This window comes from Pseudophryne corroboree, chromosome 2, assembly GCF_028390025.1.
Source record: "Pseudophryne corroboree isolate aPseCor3 chromosome 2, aPseCor3.hap2, whole genome shotgun sequence".
Taxonomy (NCBI): Eukaryota; Metazoa; Chordata; class Amphibia; order Anura; family Myobatrachidae; genus Pseudophryne; species Pseudophryne corroboree.
In genome coordinates, this window is record NC_086445.1 from 854,842,143 (window position 1) to 854,869,415 (window position 27,273).

Consider the following 27,273-nt stretch of genomic DNA (forward strand, 5'->3'; position numbering starts at 1 on the left):
CCTAGGGGGTGTTTCCCAACGTGCCCTATCCTCTGGCGGGAAAGGGTACGATGCCAATAACCTTTTAGGAATTATCAGTTTTTTATCGGGGGAAACCCACGCCTCATCACACACTTCATTTAATTCCTCGGATACAGGAAAAACTACAGGCAGTTTTTTCTCACCAAACATAATACCCTTCTTAGTGGTACTTGTATTATCAGATATATGCAATACATTTTTCATTGCTTCAATCATGTAACGTGTGGCCCTAGTGGAAGTCACGTTTGTCTCCTCATCATCGACACTGGAGTCAGTATCCGTGTCTGTGTCTGCCATTTGAGGTAACGGGCGTTTTAAAGCCCCTGATGGCGTTTGAGACCCCTGGACAGGCACAAGCTGATTAGCCGGCTGTCTCATGTCGTCAACTGTCTGTCGTAAGGAGCTGACACTGTCACGCAGTTCCTTCCACAAGTTCATCCACTCAGGTGTCGACTACCTAGGGGGTGACAACTGTATAATAGGCAATTGCTGCGCTTCCATCTCATTTTCCTCCTCAAACATGTCGACACAATCGTACCGACACACCGCACACACACAGGGAATGCTCTGATAGAGGACAGGACCCCACTAGCCCTTTGGGGAGACAGAGGGAGAGTATGCCAGCACACACCAGAGCGCTATATATATACAGGAATACCACTATCAAGTGTGTTTTTCCTTTATAGCTGCTGTTAATATAAAACTGCGCCAAATTAGTGCCCCCCCTCTCTTTTTTACCCTTTTCTGTAGTGCAGGACTGCAGGGGAGAGTCAGGGAGACGTCCTTCCAGCGGAGCTGTGATGGAAAATGGCGCCCGTGTGCTGAGGAGATAGGCTCCGCCCCCTTCTCGGCGGCCTTTTCTCCCGCTTTTTTGGTAATTCTGGCAGGGGTTAAAATACACCCATATAGCCCTGGGGGTTATATGTGGTGTATTTATGCCAGCCAAGGTGTTTTACATTGCTGCTCAGGGCGCCCCCCCCCTAGCGCCCTGCGCCCTCAGTGACCGGAGTGTGAAGTGTGCTGAGTAACAATGGCGCACAGCTGCAGTGCTGTGCGCTACCTTGTTGAAGACTGATGTCTTCTGCCGCCGATTTTTCCGGACCTTTTCTTGCTTCTGGCTCTGTAAGGGGGCCGGCGGCGCGGCTCCGGGACCGAGCTCCGAGGCTGGGCCTGTGTTCGGTCCCTCTGGAGCTAATGGTGTCCAGTAGCCTAAGAAGCCCAATCCACTCTGCACGCAGGTGAGTTCGCTTCTTCTCCCCTTAGTCCCTCGATGCAGTGAGCCTGTTGCCAGCAGGTCTCACTGAAAATAAAAAACCTAAACTTAAACTTTCACTAAGAAGCTCAGGAGAGCCCCTAGTGTGCACCCTTCTCGGCCGGGCACAAAAATCTAACTGAGGCTTGGAGGAGGGTCATAGGGGGAGGAGCCAGTGCACACCAGGTAGTCCTAAAGCTTTTACTTTTGTGCCCAGTCTCCTGCGGAGCCGCTATTCCCCATGGTCCTTACAGAGTTCCCAGCATCCACTAGGACGTCAGAGAAATAATCATAATGTCTAATACGCCTTTTTGAAGATTTAATCAGGCAAACTCTTCTCCTTAAATTCTGTAACACTTCTGGGTTAAAACTACCTACCCAGGTAAACTTTTCCCCGTCATGCACAGTCATCCTTTCCCATTCATTGCACAACATTTCTGTGTGATGACCATATTTCTCACACATGATATACCTTGCCGACCCGATTGGTCGGTTTACCAAATCAACCTGAACCTGGGTTGATCGCCCCTTACCTGAACAACTGGCCCCCATCTCTGCAGGTGCTGCTTTCACTACCTCTGACTTCAAATCAGGGTCTTCGGCAACCCTTACAAAAACCAAGATGCTCGGGGTAAAGCTGCGGTGGGGGTTTTGCAACGAGGTCCGCCCACTTAACTCCGCCCACGCTGGCCAATACGGCGACCAAAGTTCCCAGAGGTTCCGTACCCAACCTAGGGCACCTAAGTACGTCTACTTGCTCGGGCGTGTGGGAGTGTCTTACCCTCCCCAGCAAGTATCAGTCGCTGGAATGTCCCTGAGTGATCAGGCTACTTCCCTTAAAATAAAAAAATTACACAAATCACGTTAACAATGTGCAAGCAGCGTTCTTCTGAATTCAAGACACGCTGATGCACACATTCACATGCGGTACAATCGTATCTGCACACAAGCAACTAATCTTATGTGCGGAACGATCAGTGGAATCGAAAATTTCGGCTGCGAATTCCTTCAGCAATGAGCTTCTATGGCCTATATGGGTCTCGCACCAACCCTCTTCGGTTGTGCTTCTCTACTTCTAGTCTGCTGTACCTGAACCTCCTGGTCCTTGACCTCCTGGTCTGTTATGTACAGCAGACTCTACTGCTCATAAATGTGTCGAGATTAACAAGGGACGCCTCCCAAGCCACCCCACGCTATCACTCTCGCTGGTGTACCTCTTTCTACTGGCCTATGGTTCCCACTTCCGTAATAAAAGAGAAATCTTATATATACACACTCTTACAATCGAACACTCTTATTTCTGTACAGAATTCCTTTCATTCAGTAATAGTCTAACCCAGAAGAATTACAACAGAGAAAGTCTTTTTCTTTTAACTTTTTTGAATTTGAGATAGATGTGTTATTTTCGCGTTACTTCCTTATCGCCTATTAAAACAATACTATCGTGCGGTTTGTATTATGTGGGCGTATCCGTAAGCTCCGTCGCGTGATATACGCTCCGTGCGTCGACCCTTGCGTTGCGTACGCCCTGCCCTTGTAAGGACACGTGTACGCAGACCAAGTACGTCCACAGTCACACACTACACGTTTATCAATGTGAATGATCTTTAACAGTAATCCTTCACTGAACACCACTCAAATCTCCCTTGTATTCTAGGCGAGATTGTGTGCGTGCCTTTTACAATTATTCCCTTAAATATTACTTTTAACTATTAATAACAACAAATAGTTCAACACGTTATCACTAGAGTGTGGCAATCAGGAGAATGAGGTACGGACAAATAATACTAAACAAGGAATACAGGTGTGTGTGCTTATGCGTACGTTCGCAAAACAGAAACTAAACAGGTTTTAAAAGACAATAACGTACTGTTCCTACCTTTTGGTTCCGGATTCCTTCAGCACTCCTTACTAAGCGAAGCAGACGCTTATCTGGTCAGCACTACGAGGAATATTACCTCCCGCCTTTTGCTGACCGATAATGTCTGCTGAAATTACCTAGTGCAGATATGTGAAGAGCGGGCGAGTCCCAATTGTAAAAGCCTAATATATATCCTATATTAAACACGCTAAAAGGTTAACACAGTAAGCAATTGGCGTATGGAATACCGTAAGAGTACGCACGTAGCGTACAAACGCTTAGCCGTGGACGAGACGCACGAGAGGCACGTTCACTCACGGCTTACAGCGTAAAGGCAAGCACGCTATAGGCTGCCGACTAACGTAATGATACGCTATCAGCGTAGCGGACGCTCGAGACCACGAGGAGATCACGAGCGGCGCTGACGCTCACAGAGTTAAACCTTTGTAACAATATCCTAAACACTGTACTTAAATTGTAAACCTTTGTACAGTGATATGGTGTAAATGCAACACAGTATGACCTTGTTAGTTTAAAAGCTGTATGAGCGATTCTTACGCTCTGAGAACCCCTTTAGCAATATAATAAACACTCAAATACCAGTCTAAGGGTCTAACACCTTTTAAGGGAATGAATGAACGTTCAATCGCAAAAGAATACACAATACAAGTTATACACTACCAAACTAACATAAAATACCTAACCGAATTACTACACGTTAAAATACAACAAAGACACAATTACATTTCAGAGGGGAAGGAGAGAGAGAATGGCTTATGACAAAATAGGAGATAAATATGGTTGCAGAGAACTTACGCACAAGGGGAACAATCGCAAGCGCCTTTTGGATATCTAGCTCCCGATTATCAGTGATGAGAACCGTTGAAAAGAGTAGAGAGCTGGCCCAGATCGGCTTGTCTTTATATACACTTACACACAGTACAGTACAATGGTCCCTACATTCTTATTGTTCATTGGACACAGGAATTCGTCTCTGCATTATAACAAAAGGTCATAGGTTGGTTCATACAGGTGGGCTGTGACTATTTCAAACTGCTCAGGTGGGAGGGAAACTGGGTTTCCCGCCGCATGGGTAATAAAGTGCAAATATAGTAAATGTCCATAAACTTCTTATGTCCATAACTATACGCACGAGCGAGTAATCCGCTTCAAACCAACACCGGAATATTGCTAATTATATTCTCTTCCGATGGATACTAAACACCACTGTGTCACCCCTGTCTGACCCTTCGTATCAAACAAAGAGGGATCTCTTTGTCTCTGAACATACTACATTAACTAAACTTTCAGATTCTATCAAAGGGACCATAATCTACAAAATACATTATATGACTAAAATATGTTACGATTGAGTCACCCGCTAGACGCACACAAACTCTACAGTAAATGCGCATACCGTGCGCCTGGGAGTGCACGCGACCGCGAGTATACGCACGCACGGGAGAGCTCATGCTCGTGCAGCGGGCACACGCATGAGGTGCATATATGGCAATGTGCAGCGTGATATTTTTCTGACTTTGACACGCCATAAGAATCCTTTTGAGAATCTGCAGTTTTTTGTTTGGAGATTCCCACGCTTTTTCACATAATTCGTTCGACTCATGTGAGGAGGGAAAAGTTACCTCAGGTTTCTTTCCCTTATACATGTGTACCCTCGTGTCAGGGACAGGGGGTTCCTCTGTGATATGCAAAACATTTTTTATTGCAATAATCATATAACGAATACATTTAGCCACTTTTGGCTGTACCTTTGCATCATCATAGTCGACACTGGAGTCAGAATCCGTGTCGGTATCTGTGTCTCCTATTTGGGATAGTGGACTCTTTTGAGACCCCGAAGGTCCCGGCAACATAGGGACAGACATGGGTTGACTCCCAGACTGTTCCCTAGCTTCAGCCTTGTCTAATCTTTGTGCAATAAATTTACATTAGCACTTAAAACATTCCACATATCCATCCAGTCAGTCCATTCATACGCTCCCCCTCCTCCCTAGGCGAGCCTTCTACCTCAGACATGTCGACACGCGTACCGACACACCACACACACACAGGGAAACTCTTATCTGAAGACAGCTTCCCCACCAGGCCCTTTGGAGAGACAGAGAGAGAGTATGCCAGCACACATCCCAGCGCTATATGACCCAGGAAGAAACACAAAATGTTTACCCAGTAGCGCCATATATATATATATATATATATATATGCGCCAATTATGTGCGCCCCCCCCCCCCCTCTTGAAAACCCTCTGTCACCGTGAGTAAGCAGGGGAGAGTCCGGGGAGCTTCCTCTCAGCGCTGTGCTGAGGAGAAAATGGCGCTGGTGAGTGCTGAGGGAGAAGCCCCGCCCCCTCGGCGGCGGGCTTCTGTCCCGCTCAAAAATCTTAAAAAACTGGCAGGGGCTCTTTATATACATGTACAGTGCCCAGCTGTACATGTATATATGTATTTTTGCCAAAGGAGAGGTTTATATGCTGCCCAGGGCGCCCCTCCCCCGCGCTTTGCACCCTTACAGTGACTGTCGTGTGTGAGGTGTATGGGAGCAATGGCGCACAGCTTTACTGCTGTGCGTTACCTCTGTGAAGATCAAGAAGTCTTCTGCCGCCTCTGAAGTCTTCTTTTCTTCTCATACTCACCCGGCTTCTATCTTCCGGCTCTGCGAGGAGGACGGCGGTGCGGCTCTGGGACGGACGGCGAGGGTGAGACCTGCGTACCAATCCCTCTGGAGCTAATGGTGTCCAGTAGCCTAAGAAACAGAGCCTTGAAACTCACAGAAGTAGGTCTGTTTCTCTCTCCTCAGTTCCTCGATGCAGGGAGTCTGTTGCCAGCATGCTCCCTGAAAATAAAAAACCTAACTAAAATACTTTCTGACAGGAAACTCAGGAGAGCTCCCTGTAATGCACCCAGTTCATCTGGGCACAGTATCAAACTGAGGTCTGGAGGAGGGGCATAGAGGGAGGAGCCAGTGCACACCCATACCTAAAGTCTTTCTTAAAGTGCCCATGTCTCCTGCGGAGCCCGTCTATCCCCATGGTCCTTACGGAGTCACCAGCATCCTCTAGGACGTAAGAGAAAATAGGATTTTGGTACTTACCAGGTAAATCCTTTTCTTTGAATCCATAGGGGGCACTGGAGTACTCTTGGGATATGGACGGCTTCCGCAGGAAAAAGGGCACTGAATATTTAAATTTAGAACTCTCCACCCCTCCATATCCCCGAGCACCTCAGTGCTTTTTACTGAGCCGAACAGGAACTATAGAGAGGTTGACAATGGAGAATTACATATAACATAACGGACAACAACAAAGTTGACACATAACGTTACTGACAACTAAACAGTTGACACCATAACCGATAGAACCTTATAATTTGAACCAGTCAGTGAAAATGTGTTACCAGAAGATCCCCTGAGCTTAATACAAACCAGGTAAAACTGCTCTGGGTGGGCGTCCAGTGCCCCCTATGGATTCAAAGAAAAGGATTTACCTGGTAAGTACCAAAATCCTATTTTCTTTTTCATCCACTAGGGGTCACTGGAGTACTCTTGGGATGTACCAAAGCTTCCCCCGTGGGCGGGAGAGCTGTTTGACACCTGTAACACTAGGGCGGCCAAAGCTAGATGCTGATGCCGCAAAACGTATCAAACTTGTAAAAGCGCACAAACGTGTGCACTGAAGACCATGTAGCCGCACGGCAAAGCTGCGTCATAGAAGCTCCACGACCAGCTGGCCATGAAGTTCTCACAGAACGTGTGGGATGAGCTGTTACTGAAGTAGGCGGCTGTAACCTAGCATTAAGGTAAGCCTGACGTATAGTCAGTTTTATCCATCTGGATAAGGTCTGCTGAGAAGCTGGCCAACCCAACTTGGCAGCCTCATAGAGAACAAACAACGTATCCGTATTACGAACTGTAGACGATCGGGATACATAAACGCGTAATGCGCGTACCACATTCAGAGTTCCAGAATGTGCTGTTAACACAGGAACTACTATTGGTTGATTGATGTGAAAAGATGACACTACCTTTGGTAAGAAAGCGGGATTCGTCCGAAGTTCCGCTCTGTCATCAGGAAACACCAAAACCGGTGGCTTGCATGACAAGGCACCCAAATCTGAAACACGCCCTGCCGAAGCTAAGGCTAGAAGAAAAATTGTTTTCCAAGTGAGAAACTTTATATCCACTTGCTGTAAGGGTTCAAAATATGAAGACTGTAAGAAATCTAAAACCGGATTCAAGTCCCATGGCGCTGTAGGTGGAATGAATGGAGGCTGTACTCTGAGGACACCTTGTAGAAAAGTGTGTACCGACGGCAATAGAGCCAATCGTCTTTGAAAATAAATTGACAACGCAGATACCTGCACCTTTAGTGTAGATAAACGCAGTCCTCCATCTAACCCTGTCTGTAGAAATAACAAAAGACGGGATTACTTGAAAGATGATGTCGGAAACTTCCGAGCTTCACACCAACCTATATAGGCACGCCAAATTCTGTAATAATGAGCTGCCGTAACCGGCTTCCTAGCTCGTAACATGGTTGGTATAACCGATACTGGAATGCCCTCTCTTCTTAAGAGGGCGGTCTCAACAGCCACCCCGTCAAACGCAGCCGCGCTAAATCGGGGTAAAAGAACGGACCCTGTTGTAACAGTTCTGGACGTAGTAGGAGCGGCCAAGGATCTTATGCGAGTAGTCCGCGGAGATCCGAGAACCAAGCTCTCCGAGACCAATGAGGCACCACTAGTATGACTGTGACGGATTCTCTTTTGATCCGTTTTAGCAACCGAGAGAGCAGCGGAAACGGTGGAAACAGATACACGAGGCTGTATGGCCACGCGATTGTGAGAGCATCCACCGCCACTGCCTTTGGATCTCTCGTTCTGGACACATACTGGGGCGTTTGGTAATTGTGGCGAGGTGCCATCAGATCCACCTGAAGGTAACCCCACCTGTGGACCAACATGGAAAACACCGCTAGATTTAATGCCCAATCTCCTGGATGAAAATCCCGACGGCTGAGATAATCCGCCTCGCAGTTGTCCACTCCCGGAATGAACCCTGCCGACAATATCACCTGGTGGTATTCTGGCCAATTGAGGATTCAAGCTACTTCCCGCATTGCCATGCGGCTTCTCGTTCCTCCCTGGTTGTTGATGTATGCGACTGCTGTCGCGTTGTCTAACTGCACTTGGACAGTCTGAGAGCGAAGCATGTAGTGCATTGTAAATTGCGCGGAGTTCCAGGACATTTATAGACAGCAAACTGTCGTGATCCGCCTAGAGACCCTGTCACTGACAATTTTAAACTACAACTCCCCAACTTCTGAGACTCTTGTCCAGAGTAGAGACACCCTCGCTCTTGGCGACAACCTCCCCTGTGGGGAATCTGCAGATGCGAGGGCGACCACTGTGCGAGCACATGCTGATGAAATGGACGCGAGTAAAAACCTCCGAACTGAAGCGCTTCGAAAGCCACCACCATTGTCCCTAATAGGCGAATACACAAATGTACCGAGAGTGTGCGTGGCTTGAGCACTAATTGTACCAGATGGCGAATAATCTGTACTTTCTGGTGTAGTAAGTAAATTCTTTGATTTACCGTATCTCGAATCATACCTAGGAACTGAAGTCGTTGAGACGGAATTAGATGCGATTTCTTAAAGTTGACACTGCAACCGTGGTGTACGTTAGCAGCGCAAGTTGGAGGAGCATCTGTTGAGACGGAGCTCTTATGAGCAGATCGTCTAAGTACGAAACGATTGTCACTGCCAGGGATCTGAGATGAGCTATCATCACAACATCACTTTGGTGAATACCCGAGGCGCTGACGAGAGGCCAAACGCTAGAGCCTGAAACTGTTAATGGTTGTGGCGTATTGCAAAACGCAAGAACCTCTGATGAGGTGACCAAATCGGAATGTGTAAGTACGCATCCTGGAGATCAAGAGCAATCTTGCAATCTTGTGGCTGCAAATCTGCAAATACTGACCGCAGAAATTTCATTTTCAATCTGTAGTAAGTGACTTACTGATTGAGACTGTTACGGAGCCCTCCGGCTTCGGTACCACAAACAGACGGGAATAATAACCCTGACCTTGTTGGTGTACCAGGCCTGGAATTAAAAACTGCTGAATTCAGCAGAGACTGAATGGCAATCTGCCAAAACGCCTTCTTGTCGTCCGACAGAGGCAGTCCTGTCTTGAAAAAGCGCAGTGGCGGGAGACAGCTTTCTTTTAACACTAAATTGCGGATACATCCATCAGTGGATGTCTGGAATCCCGGCAAATGTAACGTCTAAAGGCGCGCTCCCACAATTGGAAATCCGAGATGGCCTGGGAGCCCGTCAAGCCACTGGCTTGTTGGTGACTTTAGCGCCCTGGCGTTACAAGGCGTGACTGTTTCTGTACCACAGCCATGAAAAGAATGAAGTCTAAAGGATTTAAACGCCGGACCAGAGTATTTCCGTCTTGGTACCGGAGGAGGCAATGGCAGGAAACTAGACTTCCCCCCCCCACCGCCTTGGCCTGAGAAATGCATTTGTCAAATTTACAACCAAACAACTTCTGGCCACCGTATTCTTTTGACCTCTGACTCCGCTTGCCAAGAACGCAGCCAGAGTCCTTGTCGTGCTGTAACTAGCGACGATGAAAAGCGAGAAGCGAGCTAACAGCCGGCAGCAGAAGCTGTACAGAGATACTCAGCAGCTTCTCAGATTTGATTAACGATAAGTATAACGTGATCGTCATTGTTTCCATACATAGAGCGCCTTAGTGACCCAAATGTATCTTGGGTCTTTATAAGGCTTGACACAGACGAATTCACCAATGGCGGATTCACCAATGTAGATGTCACTGTGTGGAAACGGGTAAATAGGCTTAAATCTGTGAGGTATAGAACGGGTTATTCGCTTATTTTGTGTTTCTACTAACATCTTAGTAAGATATTCTAAATAAGAAGCCCATTGGAGATCTCTGTCGTTTAGTAAATACGACTGATTATATGTTAGAGGCTCCTTAGTCTCTGTAAACTTCAGAGACTGACGCCCTGGTCATTATCAATGTCTGGTTGTCAAAAACCGCACTATCTGACTGCTGGTCTAATGTGCCCTCCTCACCCTTATTTAGCGCCGTGAGGTTTGGCATAGAATTGTCAGACTGCAACATAGCAGAAACGGTTAAATTATAAGACCAATTAAATTAACACCCTGTTACCCAAAGTGAAGTTGGACCTTTGCAAAGGCTGAGACTCCTCCGTTAGAGCTGGCGGTGTCACCCGAGACTCCGATCTTGCCGCTCCTGTCAAGCGGCGGCCAATTTTAATTGCCAACCCAGCCATTACATTTGCTTAACATAGGATCTGGGAATGAACCGGCTTCGTGGAAACCTACAAAACATACTGAACAGGTGGTAAATTTATGTACAGACATTGCAGTAAAACTTCTTCTTAATCTTTGCTGGTGCCGTACTCATTATGCAGATAGACAACACAATTGACAAAGACAGACACTTGCACGACTCAGTAAAATTATTACTTAAGGTGTGTAATATATATATATATATATATATATATATATATATATATATATATGGCCGAAGTGCAGTTCACATGGCCAGCCTATGTGAAACCTGAACCAAAATTCCCACTAACACCCCTGCGCCTCCGGTGGAGTAGAGCTGTAGGGCAGGAACGTTCTGGAATTACAAACAGGAAGAAACAGGAAGCATGGTTAAAATGGCCCCCATGCCATGCTTACAGTGATAATCACAGGACAGGTTACATTACATGCCTCCTGACTGCAGTTTAATATAGGCTCAATAGACTATTAATACAACCTATGGTGCATATGACAGCCTGTCATACAGGCTTCCCATTAAGATTTTCTCCCTTGCAGCAGGCTGTAATCAGACTTGTCCCCCCCCCCCCCCTTACCCCTGTGCTCCCTGTAGCGCTGTGTCTCAGCGGGGAGCGTTGCCGGGAAGCTGACTCATTGCAGGGAGGCGGGGGACACTTATCTGAGGGAACATTATGCAGACAGCGGAGTTCGGCTGGCCGGAGCGGCGCGTAGCAGCATCCGGCGTCGCTAGCCGAGCTGCGGCGGTTCTCCCCCTCTTAGTGCTGGTACTTTCAAGGACGTACAGCGCTGACGGATCGGCTGTGCCAGGCGGACGGAGCGGATTGGGGGGCCGGACGGAGCGGCTGGGGCGGCCGGACGGAGTGGCTGGGGCGGGCGGGCGGGCTGTATGAGCGGCGGGTGCGGCCGGCATTTTAACACGGACCCCACACAGCGGGGCGGCAGCCTGCGCTGACCGCCCCGTTCCCCCCCAGCATACCTTGTCTCCTGTAGGGAGGGCTGCGACGGGGCTTCTTCCTGTAAGCTCCGTCCAGCTGTTGCAGCAGTTCATGGCTGCGACTGGGCTTCTTTCTGTAAGCTCCGTCCAGCTCTTGCAGCATCAGTGAGCTGCGTGTGGCTGTGAGGGTGCTCTTTGTGAGGACCGACTTGCCATGCGCTGCTCCGTGCAGCGGCACTATCCCGGACCCATGTTTTTAGTAGAAACTGGGAAGGGATGTGCTAGAGTAATAGAAAACAGTAAAAATTAAAATCAATATTCAAAGATAAGTGTGGGAACCCACACAAGCCTCTGTTAGTGCATGAGCGCAGAAAAAACACTGAGGTACTCGGGGATATGGAGGGGTGGAGAGTTCTAAATTTAAATATTCAGTGCTCTGTTTCCTGCAGAAGCCGTCCATATCCCAAGAGTACTCTAGTGACCCCTAGTGGATGAAAAAGAAATTCCAGATACTGCTGGCCATTAGGGATAATTGAATTACCCCCCAAGGATCAATTAGCCATGGTAACGTACTGCGGCTAATTTAATTCTCACCTTAGACATTCTCTGTGAGGACTTTTCCCAATTGCGCTCATGACTTTAGTCGGGTTTAGACGCTTTACACAGCTAAACCAGACTGCTATGGGCGCAATAGAGGTTATAAACAGGTGACAATTGAATATCGCCCCGCGATCTCCCCTCTCTTTAGACGGATAGAATATCGCCCACCATTTATTGTTCACTGAGTGTAATGATACGTGGTACCCAGACCCAATCTGTATTGTTCATTGTATGACAACAGAAAATCTGGCGACTCACACCTATTGGAGGTGGCAGAAGTGATCAATCATCATTTATAAGTGCTGTATCTATATAACATCTGCTAGTCAGGCCCACATAGGATATGTTGGACTTCTAATCAATCAGTGGACATCTGCCATTATGCACAATATAAACAGCAAAACGTTAAGCAAGAAAATATGATAACAACTTACTCTTGTTCCATGGCATTAAATACTATGGACTGTGCTATAACAAAGCAGTTGGGGTCCACTTGGCCGTCCTCGCCACAGATCTTTGCTGCAAAAAGCAAGACAAACATTTTATTGGCTCACGCACAGAGTTCTTATTAAACATTTGTTTGATTAATGATATATTCATTACCTCTTACGGTTAAAAATACAGGCTACTCTAGGTACAGAAATACCAATGTCATTGTCTGAATGCTGCCTGATTATACGGGCATGAATTGTAGGTCTCGCATACAAATGACAGTTGGCACTCAGTGTAGCTGTGTTTTGGATCATGCCACTTTTATCAGCCAACTGAGTAGCCTGCAGTCCAACACCAAAGCTACTAAACACTGCACCTCACAAGCCAACGCTACTAACACCACACAAAAGGAGAGCGCTCAGTACTTTATCCTCACGTGGAATACCTCATATGACATTTTCTGTTATCTTGAATTCCACTTCACATCCACAAGGTTAAAAATGAACGTCAGGGGGTAAATACAGCGTACAGGATTAGATTTTGGTTGGGTTTCTAGGGCATTTTATCATCAATTCAAATGCAGAACAAAAGCGGTCACTCTGATTATATCTTTCATAAGAAGAAACAACTGCTTGGGGATTTAATGAGATTGTAACTCAGCCAAGGGAAAAATAAGGACAATGAAGTCTACGAAAAAGGGGATTTCCATTTTAAGCAACTCCCCTCCCTACTCAGTATTTCTTATACTTATGGCACCCTTACATTACCCTGTGGTCACAATCAATGTCTATTTACTAAGCCTTGGGGAGAGATAAAGCACCAGCCAATCAGATCCCAACTTCTATGTTGCAGGCTGTATCTGAAAAATGACAGATATGAGCTGATGGGCTGGTACTTTATCTCCATCCACTTCATCTTATTCAAAAAGGGGTATATTTACTAAGATGTGAGGTTGTTGTTGTTTTTTTTTAGACGTGGAGATGTTGCCCACAGCAACCACATTCTGATTATAGCTAGCTGCTACTAGAAGATAAGAATCCGATTATCCGATTTTTAGAATCCGATTATCCCTTCTAAAAATCCCACACCTTAAGGGCTGTATTCACAGCCCGATTTGGGGAGAGATGTGTGCTGAGCGGTTCGCTCAGCACACATCTCTCCCCCCGCTCAGCACAGTGCATTAAGCGTGCGGGGGGAGACGGGGGGGGCGTTCATTTCACACAGCAGGTGAAATGAGCGACCTGCTAGATTGCACCAGCGATAGCGATGCGCGGGGCCGCACATCGCTATCGCTGTGGGGGTACACACAGAGAGATCACTGCTTAAAATCTAAGCAATCTAGTCAGATTGCTTAGATTTTAAGCAGCGATCGCTCCGTGAGTACCCCCATTTAGTAAATGTACCCCCAAGGTTTAGTAAATAAATGCCCCTATGTACTAAGCCTTGGACAGAGATAAAGTACCAGCCAACAGCTCATGTCATTTTTTTCAAACACAGATATACAGAAACTAGTCCCTTCCTATAGACCGGGAATGACATGAGAGGTACTTTCTTCTAATGTAAAAGCACTTGTTGTGAAATGTGCGTCCAGCCAAGTAGCTTGGGACCTTGCTGTGCACAGCAGGGCTCTCCACTAACAGCAGGGCTCTCCACTAACAGCAGAGCAGGGCTCTCCACTAACAGCAGGGCAGGGCTCTCCACTAACAGCAGGGCAGGGCTCTCCACTAACAGCAGGGCAGGGCTCTCCACTAACAGCAGGGCAGGGCTCTCCACTAACAGCAGGGCAGGGCTCTCCACTAACAGCAGGGCAGGGCTCTCCACTAACAGCAGGGCAGGGCTCTCCACTAACAGCAGGGCAGGGCTCTCCACTAACAGCAGGGCAGGGCTCTCCACTAACAGCAGGGCAGGGCTCTCCACTAACAGCAGGGCAGGGCTCTCCACTAACAGCAGGGCAGGGCTCTCCACTAACAGCAGGGCAGGGCTCTCCACTAACAGCAGGGCAGGGCTCTCCACTAACAGCAGGGCAGGGCTCTCCACTAACAGCAGGGCAGGGCTCTCCACTAACAGCAGGGCTCTCCACTAACAGCAGGGCTCTCCACTAACAGCAGGGCTCTCCACTAACAGCAGGGCTCTCCACTAACCTACGGACGTTATGGGACGGGGCGGCATATCTCCCCTCCCGCACAGTTACGTACTCTTCTATGCTCTCTGGGAAACCATACCTAAACTGCAATATGTAACACATCAGTGTGGTAGGGACCCAACAGAGCCTGCAGCACAGGTGTATACTACATATCTTTCTGCGGCTAAATCCTCGTCCCACCATTCACTGTCAAACACATGAGGAGACAGTAGGAAGAGCGCCTGGTTACATACACAGCACTTATTATTTATTCTATCTTTGTACCTGCAATTACAAACTGTCACTAATTAACACTGACAGATGCTATAACAGATTCTAGCAATATGTCTTTGCACTAACTTTGGATTTGACCATACAAACAGCGCACCCAACTACAACTATATACTACTGGAGCATCTTACAATTTTTTGGGCAGAATATGGTATCATAATAATTTATCTATTACCTGCAACAGGCGCGCCGGCCTGTGAGAAAGTATCTTTCTTTAACTGTGAGTTAAGAATACTGGATAAAATTGACCACCATATTGGGATCACTAACGTGATGATCATGTGACCATATTATAAGTGTTCTGATTATCTGTTTTTGAAACCTTGCTACACAATTGGTGTCTGAATGATATGGACAGAGACCACTTAACCATTACAGAATAAGCAGCCATGGCACTTTGCGTTATTACTTCTGCGGTAGCAACTTATAACTACTTGCATACGCAAAAACAAATCTCAAGATTTGTGAATATATTTTTGACAGATTGTGAAACTTCGACACATCAGCTGTACAACATTTATGCACTGTTAACCCTGAGGCAGTGATTCACATTACATAATCTGCACCACAAGAACCTGTCAGACAGTCAGATACAATTGTTTCTATTTTTCCTGACCTATGTATGCATGTATGATTGAACTGTGATTCATTGTTTAATTATTTGATAAAAAAAAGAAAATACTGAAAGTTCTGTAAGCATATCTGCAACCTTGTTAAACTGATAGAATTGATTGCTAAAATACATTATGGTGACCTCTGGCTAGCACAGACCACTATTGTGCGAGGAACCTTTCCTAACATTTGTTGTTTATTTTTCTCCTTTGTGGTTAATGCTCTCCTGCAATTGACTTTATGCAAGTAATCTCTTTAATATCTATGAATGTGAAGTCATTGTGCTACATACTGTATTTTCACAAGTATTTTTCACAAATGTAAGTTATAATATTTCTTCAAACCATTATAGGTTTTTAGAGCTGGAAGGCATCTTTATACCTCCCACACGATTAATAATAAATGGGCCCCTTTATCTTTACGAAATAATAGGATTTTGGTTACCTACCGGTAAATCCTTTTCTCGTAGTCCGTAGAGGATGCCGGGGTCCATATTAGTACCATGGGGAATAGACGTGTCCACCAGGAGCCATTGGCACCTTAAGAGTCTATCAGTGTGGGCTGGCTCCTCCCTCTACGCCCCTCCTACCAGACTCAGTCTAGAAACTGTGCCCGAGGAGACGACATACTTTGAGAGAAGGATTATACACCGATAGTGGCGAGATTCATTCCAGCTCACACAACAAGGCAAATCCAGCCAACATGCCGGATAAACTCAGCAACAGCTGAAACAGTAAAAAACGCAGAACTTACCTAGCCACCAGGCAGTACTGAACTAAATAACCACTGCAGGAAAACGAACCGCTGGGCGGGCGCCCAGCATCCTCTACGGACTACGAGAAAAGGATTTACCGGTAGGTAACCAAAATCCTATTTTGTCTTACGTCCTAGAGGATGCCGGGGTCCATAATAGTACCATGGGGATGTACCAAAGCTCCCAGAATGGGAGGGAGAGCGCGGAGGCTCCTGCAAAACTGCTTGACCAAACTTGAGGTCATCAGAGGCCAAAGTATCGAACTTGTAAAACTTAGCAAACGTGTTCGACCCAGACCAAGTAGCTGCTCGGCAAAGCTGTATAGCCGAGACACCCCGGGCAACCACCCAGGAAGAACCCACCTTACGAGTAGAGTGGGCCTTAACATATTTTGGACATGGCAATCATGCCGTAGGATACGCATGCTGGATGGTGAACCTGATCCAGCGTGAAATCGACTGCTTAGAAGCAGGACACCCAATTGTCTTGGGATCATAGAGGACAAACAAAGAGTCAGATTTTCTATGACGAGCCGTCCTCTTCACATAAATCTTCAAAGCCCTCACAACATCCAAGGCCTTTGAAGCAATTGAGGAGTCAGTAGCCACTGGCACCACAATAGGTTGGTTGATATGAAAAGCTGACACAACCATAGGAAGGAACTGTGGACGAGTCCTGAGTTCCGCCCTATCTTCATGGAAGACCAGATAGGGACTTTTACAGGACAAAGCCCCCAATTCCAACACACGTAGAGCAGAAGCGAAGGCCAACAAAGTGACCGCCTTCCGCGTGAGAAATTTTATTTCAGCCTCCTGCAGAGGCTCAAACCAATCAGTTAGCAGGAACTGCAACACCACATCAAGATCCCAGGGTGCTGTTGGCGCCACAAAGGGAGGCTGGATGTGCAGAACCCTATTAAAAAAAGGTCTGAACCTCAGGGAGGACAGCCAATTGTTTTTGGAAGAAAATGGATAAAGCTGAGATCTGGACCTTGATGGAGCCCAATCTCAGGCCCATATCCACACCTCCTTGCAGGAAAAGGAGAAAACGTCCAAGTTGATACTTCACTGCAGAAAATTTATTGTATTCACACCAAGACACATTTTTTCCAAATTCGATGGTAATGTTTAGAAGTTACCCCCTTCCTAGCCTGCATCAGGGTAGGAATAACCTCGCTTGGAATACCCTTCCGAGCTAAGATCTGGCGCTCAACCGCCATGCCGTCAAACGTAGCCGTGGTAAGTCTTGATAAGCGAATGGCCCCTGCAGTAGAAGATCCTCTCGAAAAAGTAGGGGCCGTGGATCTTCCAGCAGTAGATCCAGCAGATCCGCATACCAAGCCCACCTTGGCGAGTCCGGAGCAATGAAGATTGCCAGAACCTTTGTTATTTTTATAAGTTGTAGAACTTTTGGAATTAGAGGAAGTGGAGGGAACACACACACTGACGTGAACACCCACGGTGTTACAAGTGCGTCCACCGCCACTGCCTGTGTGTCTCTCGACCTGGAACAGTACCTCCGCAGCTTTGACACAGGAGGCCATCATGTCTATGCGAGGAACCCCCCACCAACCGGTTACCTCCTCGAACACCTCCGGGTGGAGACCCCAGTCTCCTGGATGGAGATCGTGTCTGCTGAGGAAGTCCGCTTCCCAGTGGTCTACTCCCGGAATGAAGATTGCCGACATCGCTACCACGTGCCTTTCTGCCCAGAGGAGGATTTTTGTCACCTCTGACATTGCAGCCCTGCTCTTCGTTGTGGTCACGTTGTCCGACTGTACCTGAACAGCTCGACCCTGCAGAAGGTGTGCTGCTTGAAGAAGGACGTTGTATATAGCTCTTAGCTCCAGGATGTTTATCAGGAGAAGGGATTCTTGACTTGACCACCTTCTTTGGAAGATTTCCCCCTGAGCGACTGCTCCCCAACCTCTTAGACTTGCATCCATGGTTAGAAGGATCCAGTCCTGAACTTCGACCTTCAGCCCTCCAGAAGGTGTGATAGTTGAAGCCACCAGAGGAGCGAAATCCTGGCCTTTGGCGTCAGACGTATCCTCTGGTGCATATGTAGGTGAGATCCCAACCACTGGTCCAAGAGATCCAGCTGAAAGGATCGAGCATGAAATCTTCCGTACTGCAGAGCCTCGTAGGAGACAACCATCTTCCCCAGAAGGCGGATGCACTGATGAACCGATACCCGGGCAGGCTTCAAGACATCCCGGACCATTGTTTGAATCACCAACGCTTTCTCCACTGGTAGAAACACCCTCTGCACCTCCGTGTCGAGGATCATTCCCTGGAAAGACAGCCTCCTTGTCGGCTCCAGATGAGACTTTGGAAGGTTCAGGACCAAACCATGCTCCTTGAGCAGATGTGTCGTGAGAGCAATGGATCTTAACAACTTCTCTCTGGACGATGCCTTAATCAGCAGATCGTCCAGATACGGAATTATGTTCACCCCATGCCAGCGGAAGAGAACAATCATCTCTGCTATCACCTTGGTGAAGACCCTTGGTGCCGTGGAGAGACCAAACGGCAGTGCCTGAAACTGATAGTGATCGTCTAACAGAGCAAACCTGAGATAGGCCTGGTGCGGCGACCAAATGGGAATGTGGAGGTACGCATCCTTGATGTCCAGGGACACCAGGAACTCCCCCTCCGTCAGTCCTGAGATAACTGCTCTCAGAGACTCCATCTTGAATTTGAAGTCCCTGAGATAAGGGTTCAAAGATTTAAAGTTCAGAATTGGCCTTACCGAACCATCCGGCTTCGGTACCACAAAAAGGTTCAAATAGTAACCTTTGTTCAACTGATGAGGTGGAACTGGAACAATGACCTCGGACACTACCAATTTTCGTATAGTCCAGAAGAACAGCTCTGTCTGCCGGCAAAGCTGGCAAGCCTGATTTGAAGAAACGGTGAGGCGGGAGAGTTTGAAACTCCAGCCTGTACCCCCTGGACACAATATCCTGTACCCAGGGGTCCAGGCCCGACGACACCCAGACGTGGCTGAAATGCCGGAGTCTTGCTCCCACCTGACCTACCTCCAAGGCTGTGCGGTCCACCTTCATACTGAGGACTTTGAGGTACCAGAAGCCGGTTTCTGGTCCTGGGAACCTGCGGGTGCATGCTTTTTGGATTTGGCATGACCACCTCTAAATAAGGTGTGAGAAGGCTTGTTCTTTCAAGGCTTCACGGGCCGAAAGGACTTTGACGTGTTGGGAGTAAAAGGCTTCTTCGTAGCCGGTGCTGCTGATCCACACATCCAGTGACTCCCCAAACAGAGCCTGACCTGTATAGGGTAGGCTCTCCACACTTTTCCTGGATTCCGCGTCCGCAGACCATTGGCACAGCCAGAGACCCCTGCGAGTCGAGACGGACATGGAGGAGATCCCCGCAGCCATGGAACCCAGGTCCTTCATGGATTCTACCAGGAACCCTGCAGAATCCTGTATGTTACGTAAAAACAAATCAACGTCACCTTTATCCATCGTAGTCAAGAGTGATTGACCACTTGGCTATAGCTTTAGAAATCCATGCACATGCAATAGTAGGCCGCAGTATAGCCCCTAAGCCGTGTATATGGATTTGAGCGTAGCATCCACTTTGCGATCAGCCGGGTCCTTCAATGCGGTAGATCCCGGGACTGGCAATACCACCTGGTTTGACAGCCTGGAGACAGAGGCGTCAACTATAGGCGGGGACTCCCATTTTTTTCTATCGTCATCCGGGAAGGGAAAAGCAACCAGGACCTTTTTAGGGATCTGGAATTTTTTCTCTGGGTTTTCCCAGGCTTTTTCAAATATAGCATTTAATTCCTTAGATGCCGGGAAGGCGAGAGGGGCTTTCTTACTGTCCGTGAAAAAGACCTCCTCAACCTGCTCAGGAGGTGTGTCAGAAACATGTAACATATCCCGCATGGCCTCAATCATCAATGCACCCCCGTAGCAAGTGATGCCGTCCCCCTCGACACATCCCCATCACCGTCTGCTGTTTCAGAATCGGCATCCGTGTCATCCTGCATAATTTGGGCAAGAGCACGTTTGTGAGAATGTACCGCAGGGGTCTCCGAGGGAGCAGTATCAGACCATACTGCCATAGAGGACTACTCAGTCCTTGCAACCCTTTCAGAAATCTGAGAAATAGACCCCCCTAAGAGAGGTTAACCCCTCTGGTTCTCTAGCTGGGATCTGAGCTACAACAGTGCAATCCTGATTACATGGGATGGGATCTTCCTGAGAAGATAAATCCTCTGCAGCATATGAGACAGAGTCCCTAGACATGTTTGCTTGTACACCCCACATACACACAGGGTACAGACAGAGTTTCCCCCCCAAGAATGGAAGAGAGACACAGAGATTGGAGCCAACCCACACACAGCGCTATATTGGTATAGGGAGACCCTTAACCAGCGCTGACTGTGTCCCTTAATAGGTGACACAGTCTTACACAGCCTCCCCTCCCTTCTACAACCCCCCGGTACCGTACAGATAGGTGGAGTTGCTCTGGAGGGACTGCTATTCCACTGGCAGCGTGTCTGCAGGCAGGAAAAAGGCGCTGAACGCTGCTGGGTCCGCTCTGAGAAGCTCCGCCCCCTTAATGGCGCTGTCTTCCCGCTCTTCCAAGATTATACTGGCCTGAGGATTTTTTGCTGGCTGAGATCCGCAGACCCCGACAGGCTTTCTGGTCAGTGTAGGGTTAAGGCGCCGGCTCAGGGCGCCCCTTACAGCGCCGCACCTAAGTACCGCTGAGTCTCCCCCGGAGCACAATTAGTACTGTGCTCCTACCCTGTAGCTGCCATCTTCACACCGGATCCCCGCTTGCTAGGGGGGTTGGTGACTCACTCGCCACAAACTTCAGCTCAGCAAGGGGGTGGCGGTATGCTGCTGGGGTGAGCGTTCCCCTGTGGCAGGGAGCTTTCTATCCCCTCTGAAGCTCAGTGTCCAGTCAGCGGAGACAGTGGCTCAGACCCCGCAGGCGGACACTACTCCCCCCCTCAGTCCCTCGATGCAGGAAGGCTGTTGCCAGCAGCCTCCCTGTAAAATAAAAACTCTAAAATAAACTTTTACTAAGAAAGCTCTGTAGAGCTCCCCTAGCTGTGACCGGCTCCTCCGGGCACATTTTCTAAACGGAGTCTGGTAGGAGGGGCATAGAGGGAGCAGCCAGCCCACACTGTTAAACTCTTAAAGTGCCAATAGCTCCTGGTGGGCCCGTCTATACCCCATGGCACTAATATTGACCCCAGCATCCTCTAGGACGTAAGAGAAATACTAGAATCTTTGATATATTTGAATGTTTCTACCACTGAAACCCCATTTTAAGGTGTATCCTCTTACTGCTTTCTGTGCAAAAGATTGCTGGAAAGGGGAAATCTGCTGGGAAAATGACCCCTCCAGGGACGAGAAATGTCTATGACTATAAAGCTGGCCATACACCGAAAGATTTATTGTCCGATCTGGCTGGTTGGAATGAAAATCCGGAAATGGATGAGAGCAAATGACAACTGACAATTTGCTCCTAAATGCCGTAAAACTGACAAAAACGGTCGTTCAGACAAATTGGTTAACTCAAATGGATTTAACCAATTTGTCTGACTGACCATTTTTATCAGTTTTCCAGTGTTTGGGAGGAAATGGTCAGTTGTCCTTTGCTCTCATCCATTACCGGATTTTCATTCCAACCAGCCAGAACGGACAATAAACCTTTCGGTGTATGGCCAGCTTAAGCCTTTTCACATACTGAACAATGAGGTCCAATCCCAAAACAGCTGCTGGTGTCTGTGTATTCAGCTAAACAAACACTACTGAAATGATTATCAATCTGCTGAAATATTATCATGTAAAGATTATATCAACTTTGTGTAGCACCCATAAGTAAACACCTCATAATGCACCCGATGTCACCACAGACCATATGTACAGTGCCAGTGGCCCAGGTACTGTATGCATGCAGCATGGAGTGTGGACTACTACTCAACTAGCACAGAAAGAAGTTAGCAGTAAGTGGGGCAAATGACCTTGATCCTATTAACAGGAAATTCCCCCTAATCTGTCAATGTTCCGTAAAACCCTCCAACCTGACATCTATACTTCTCAGGCTGTAAGTATTATTAGGCATACTCTATGTAACATATTAAATCATTCATATCATGTTTGCTGAAGCAGCATGTAAACCCCCACATAACCCTATAAAACGGACTAGCCACTACCAGAATAAAGACCCCTGCCCCGCACTGTCCCTAGATTATTTCTCCACTTGTATGTATTGAGGGGTCTGAAAGTTAAAATGTTGACACTCACAATGGTGACACTGTGTAGTGGAACCTCAGCACACTGACATGTTAATAATGGGATTTACAGTATTTTAGCGGTCTCTGCTTTACAACTTCAAACATGCCGGTAAATCATCATGTTTGGAGTTGTAAACTGACATTATTAATACAACGGTATGCCGGGTTTGTACCCGTTTCCATTTACATCTCTTACTTCACAGCCTCAGTGTTACAGTATTAGCTTTCACACTTTTCATGTTAAATCTCCAAATGTAACTCACCATTGCTCAATTATTTTTAACCTTCTTGTAACCCTAGCTCCAATGCATCTTAAGCCACACAGTAAGCATATATTGTAAACAATGGATTCAATACCGATGGCTGAATGTTTCCTTATACGGGTATAGTACTGGTGAACGGTGGTCTCCTGACCGCCGGTCACCTTACCGACGCCGGGAAGGGGCGAGTGCAGCAAGCCCCTTGCGGGCTCGCCACGCTGCGGGCTCGGTGGCGACCTGCGGTCGCCACGGGTTTTATTCCCACTCTATGGGTGTCGTGGACACCCACGAGTGGAAATAGTCCCTGTTGGTCGACATGCCGACCATCGGGATAGTGACCCGTCGGGTTTACGGAGGAGGTCATGTGACGGTCGGTCAGCTGACCGGCGGTCACATGAATACCACCCCCTTATACATATAGCAGGGTGTTTTATTTCACAACCGTAATACTAACCTACAATATCATTCCTCATTTCCTCACTGATCGGTATAGGCTTAGCAGCATCCGGAGAGATGTATTTGGTGAACGTATGAACAGCATCCCGCTCTATACCTGAAAGAAAAGATAAACACGTTAATACATATGAGCACACATTAACTGCGCCTATTTCTCTTACAGTAACAGTGAATATACACAGGGGGGCAGTTAGGTGGTTGCCAAAATAAAGATGCTGGAAGATGAAAGTTCAGGAACAGCTGGAGCGCAGAAGGATTTATACAGGAAAGAACGCAGATGAACAAGTTGGAGGTAGTGTAAGATATGCAGCTCCCATCAGCAGGATTTCACAGCTGCCAATTTAAAGCAATATATATGTAAAACACCTGATTGTTTTGTTTTTAAGCCTTAAATCAATATTTGCCATTTTCGTGTAATGTGAAATATTTTTTCAAAATCATACAAAAGGGGAAAAAATAAGAATTTACTTACCGATAATTCTATTTCTCGGAGTCCGTAGTGGATGCTGGGGTTCCTGAAAGGACCATGGGGAATAGCGGCTCCGCAGGAGACAGGGCACAAAAAAGTAAAGCTTTTACCAGATCAGGTGGTGTGCACTGGCTCCTCCCCCCATGACCCTCCTCCAGACTCCAGTTAGGTACTGTGCCCGGACGAGCGTACACAATAAGGGAGGCAATTTGAATCCCGGGTAAGACTCATACCAGCCACACCAATCACACCGTACAACTTGTGATCTAAACCCAGTTAACAGTATGATAACAGAAAGAGCCTCTTAAAGATGGCTCCTTAACAATATAACCCGAATTTGTTAACAATAACTATGTACAGTATTGCAGATAATCCGCACTTGGGATGGGCGCCCAGCATCCACTACGGACTCCGAGAAATAGAATTATCGGTAAGTAAATTCTTATTTTCTCTATCGTCCTAAGTGGATGCTGGGGTTCCTGAAAGGACCATGGGGATTATACCAAAGCTCCCAAACGGGCGGGAGAGTGCGGATGACTCTGCAGCACCGAATGAGAGAATTCCAAGTCCTCTTTTGCCAGGGTATCAAATTTGTAGAATTTTACAAACGTGTTTTCCCCCGACCACGTAGCTGCTCGACAGAATTGTAATGCCGAGACCCCTCGGGCAGCCGCCCAAGATGAGCCCACCTTCCTTGTGGAATGGGCCTTAACAGATTTAGGCTGTGGCAGGCCTGCCACAGAATGAGCAAGTTGAATTGTGTTACAAATCCAACGAGCAATCGTCTGCTTAGAAGCAGGGGCACCCAACTTGTTGGGTGCATATAGTATCAACAGCGAGTCAGATTTTCTGACTTCAGCCGTCCTTGAAATGTATATTTTTAAGGCTCTGACAACGTCCAACAACTTGGAGTCCTCCAAGTCGCCAGTGGCCGCAGGCACCACAATAGGTTGGTTCAGGTGAAACGCTGATACCACCTTAGGGAGAAAATGCGGACGAGTCCTCAGTTCTGCCCTATCCGAATGGAAGATTAGATAAGGGCTTTTATAAGATAAAGCCGCCAATTTAGATACTCTCCTGGCGGAAGCCAGGGCCAGTAACATAGTCACTTTCCATGTGAGATATTTAAAATCCACCTTTTTCAATGGTTCAAACCAATGGGATTTGAGGAAATCTAAAACTACATTTAGATCCCACGGTGCCACCGGAGGCACCACAGGAGGCTGTATATGCAGTACTCCTTTAACAAAAGTCTGTACCTCAGGAACTGAGGCCAATTCTTTTTGGAAGAATATTGACAGGGCCGAAATTTGAACCTTAATAGATCTCAATTTGAGACCCATAGACAATCCTGATTGTAGGAAATGTAGGAAACGACCCAGTTGAAATTCCTCCGTCGGAACACTCCGATCCTCGCACCACGCGACATATTTTCGCCAAATGCGGTGATAATGTTTCGCGGTGACTTCCTTCCTTGCCTTAATCAAGGTAGGAATGACTTCTTCTGGAATGCCTTTCCCTTTTATGATCTGGCGTTCAACCGCCATGCCGTCAAACGCAGCCGCGGTAAGTCTTGAAAGAGACAGGGACCCTGTTGTAGCAGGTCCCTTCTCAGAAGTAGAGGGCACGGGTCGTCCGTGACCAACTCTTGAAGTTCCGGGTACCAAGTCCTTCTTGGCCAATCCGGAGCCACTAGTATTGTTCTTACTCCTCCTCACCGTATAATCTTCAATACCTTTGGTATGAGAGGCAGAGGAGGAAACACATATACTGATTTGTACACCCAAGGTGTTACCAGTGCGTCCACAGCTATTGCCTGTGGATCTCTTGACCTGGCGCAATACTTGTCCAGTTTCTTGTTGAGGCGAGACGCCATCATGTCTACCATTGGTCTTTCCCAACAGTTTATTAGCATGTGGAAGACTTCTGGATGAAGACCCCCCTCTCCCGGGTGAATATCGTGTCTGCTGAGGAAGTCTGCTTCCCAGTTGTCCACGCCCGGGAAGAACACTGCTGACAGTGCTATTACGTGATTCTCCGCCCAGCGAAGAATCTTGGCAGCTTCTGCCATTGCACTCCTGCTTCTTGTGCCGCCCTGTCTGTTTACATGGGCGACCGCCGTGATGTTGTCCGACTGAATCAACACCGGTTTTCCTTGCAGGAGTGGTTCCGCCTGGCTTAGAGCATTTTAGATTGCTCTTAGTACCAGAATGTTTATGTGAAGAGACTTTTCCAGGTTCGTCCATACCCCCTGGAAGTTTCTTCCTTGTGTGACTGCTCCCCAACCTCTCAGGCTGGCGTCCGAGGTCACCAGGATCAAATCCTGTATGCCGAATCTGCGGCCCTCCAATAGATGAGCCTTTTGCAACCACCACAGAAGATATACCCTTGTCCTTGGCGACAGGGTTATTCGCAGGTGCATCTGAGGATGCGACCCTGACCATTTGTCCAACAGATCCCTTTGGAAAATTCTTGCATGGAATCTGCCGAATGGAATTGCTTCGTAAAAAGCCACCATTTTTCCCAGGACTCTTGTGCATTGATGTACAGACACCTTTCCTGGTTTTAGGAGGTTCCTGACAGGTCGGATAACTCCTTGGCTTTTTCCTCGGGAAGAAAAACCTTTTTCTGAACCGTGTCCAGAATCATCCCTAGGAACAGCAGACGTATCGTCGGAAAACAGCTGCGATTCTTGGAATATTTAGAATCCAGTCGTGCCGTCGAAGAACTACTTTAGATAGTGCTCTTCCGACCTCCAACTGTTCTCTGGAACTTGCCCTTTTTAGGTCGTGCAAGTAAGGGATAATTTAGATGCCTTTTTTCTTTGAAGAAACATCTTTTCGGCCATTACCTTGGTAAAAAGGCCCGGGGTGCCGTGGATAATTCAAACGGCATCGTCTGAAACTGATATTGACAGTTCTGTACCACGAACCAGAGGTACCCTTGATGAGAAGGACAAAATTTGGACATGGAGGTAATCCTTGATGTCCAGGGACACCATATAGTCCCCTTTTTTCCGGTTCGCTATCACTGCTCTGAGTGACTTTATCTCGATTTGAACCTTTTATGTAAGTGTTCAAAACATTTTAGATTTAGACTATGTGTCACCAAGCCGTCTGGCTTCAGTACCACAATATAGTGTGGAAAAATAATACCCTTTTCCTTGTCGTAGGAGGGGTACTTTGATTATCACCTGCTGGATATACAGCTTGTGAATTGTTTCCAATGCTGCCTCCCTGTCGGAGGGAGCCGTTGGTAAAGCAGACTTCAGGAACCTGCGAGGAGAAGATGTCTCGACTCTCCAATCTTTACCCCTGGGATAATACTCGTACGATCTAGGGGTCAACTTGCGAGTGATCCCACTGCGCCCTGAGACTCTTGAGACTACCCCCCCACCTTGAGTCCGCTTGCACGGCCCCAGCGTCATGCTGAGGACTTGGCAGACGCGGTGGAGGGCTTCTTTTCCTGGGAAAGGGCTGCCTGCTGCAGTCTACTTCCCTTACCTCTATGTCTGGGCAGATATGACTGGCCTTTTGCCTGCATGCCCTCATGGGAAA

General features: G+C 47.5%; 1 protein-coding gene across 2 annotated transcripts in view; it reads right to left on the reverse strand.

Moving 5' to 3' along the window:
- The window catches only part of AKAP10 (A-kinase anchoring protein 10), a 201,886-nt gene that overhangs the window by 85,321 nt on the left and 89,292 nt on the right, over positions 1 to 27,273 (reverse strand). For both annotated transcript variants that reach the window (XM_063955810.1, XM_063955809.1), the window contains exons 5-6: positions 23,246 to 23,344; positions 12,470 to 12,554 (exon numbers count right to left, since the gene is read on the reverse strand). In XM_063955810.1, coding sequence (XP_063811880.1) covers positions 12,470 to 12,554; positions 23,246 to 23,344 — 184 coding nt within the window. The remainder of the gene's footprint in view (positions 1 to 12,469; positions 12,555 to 23,245; positions 23,345 to 27,273) is intronic.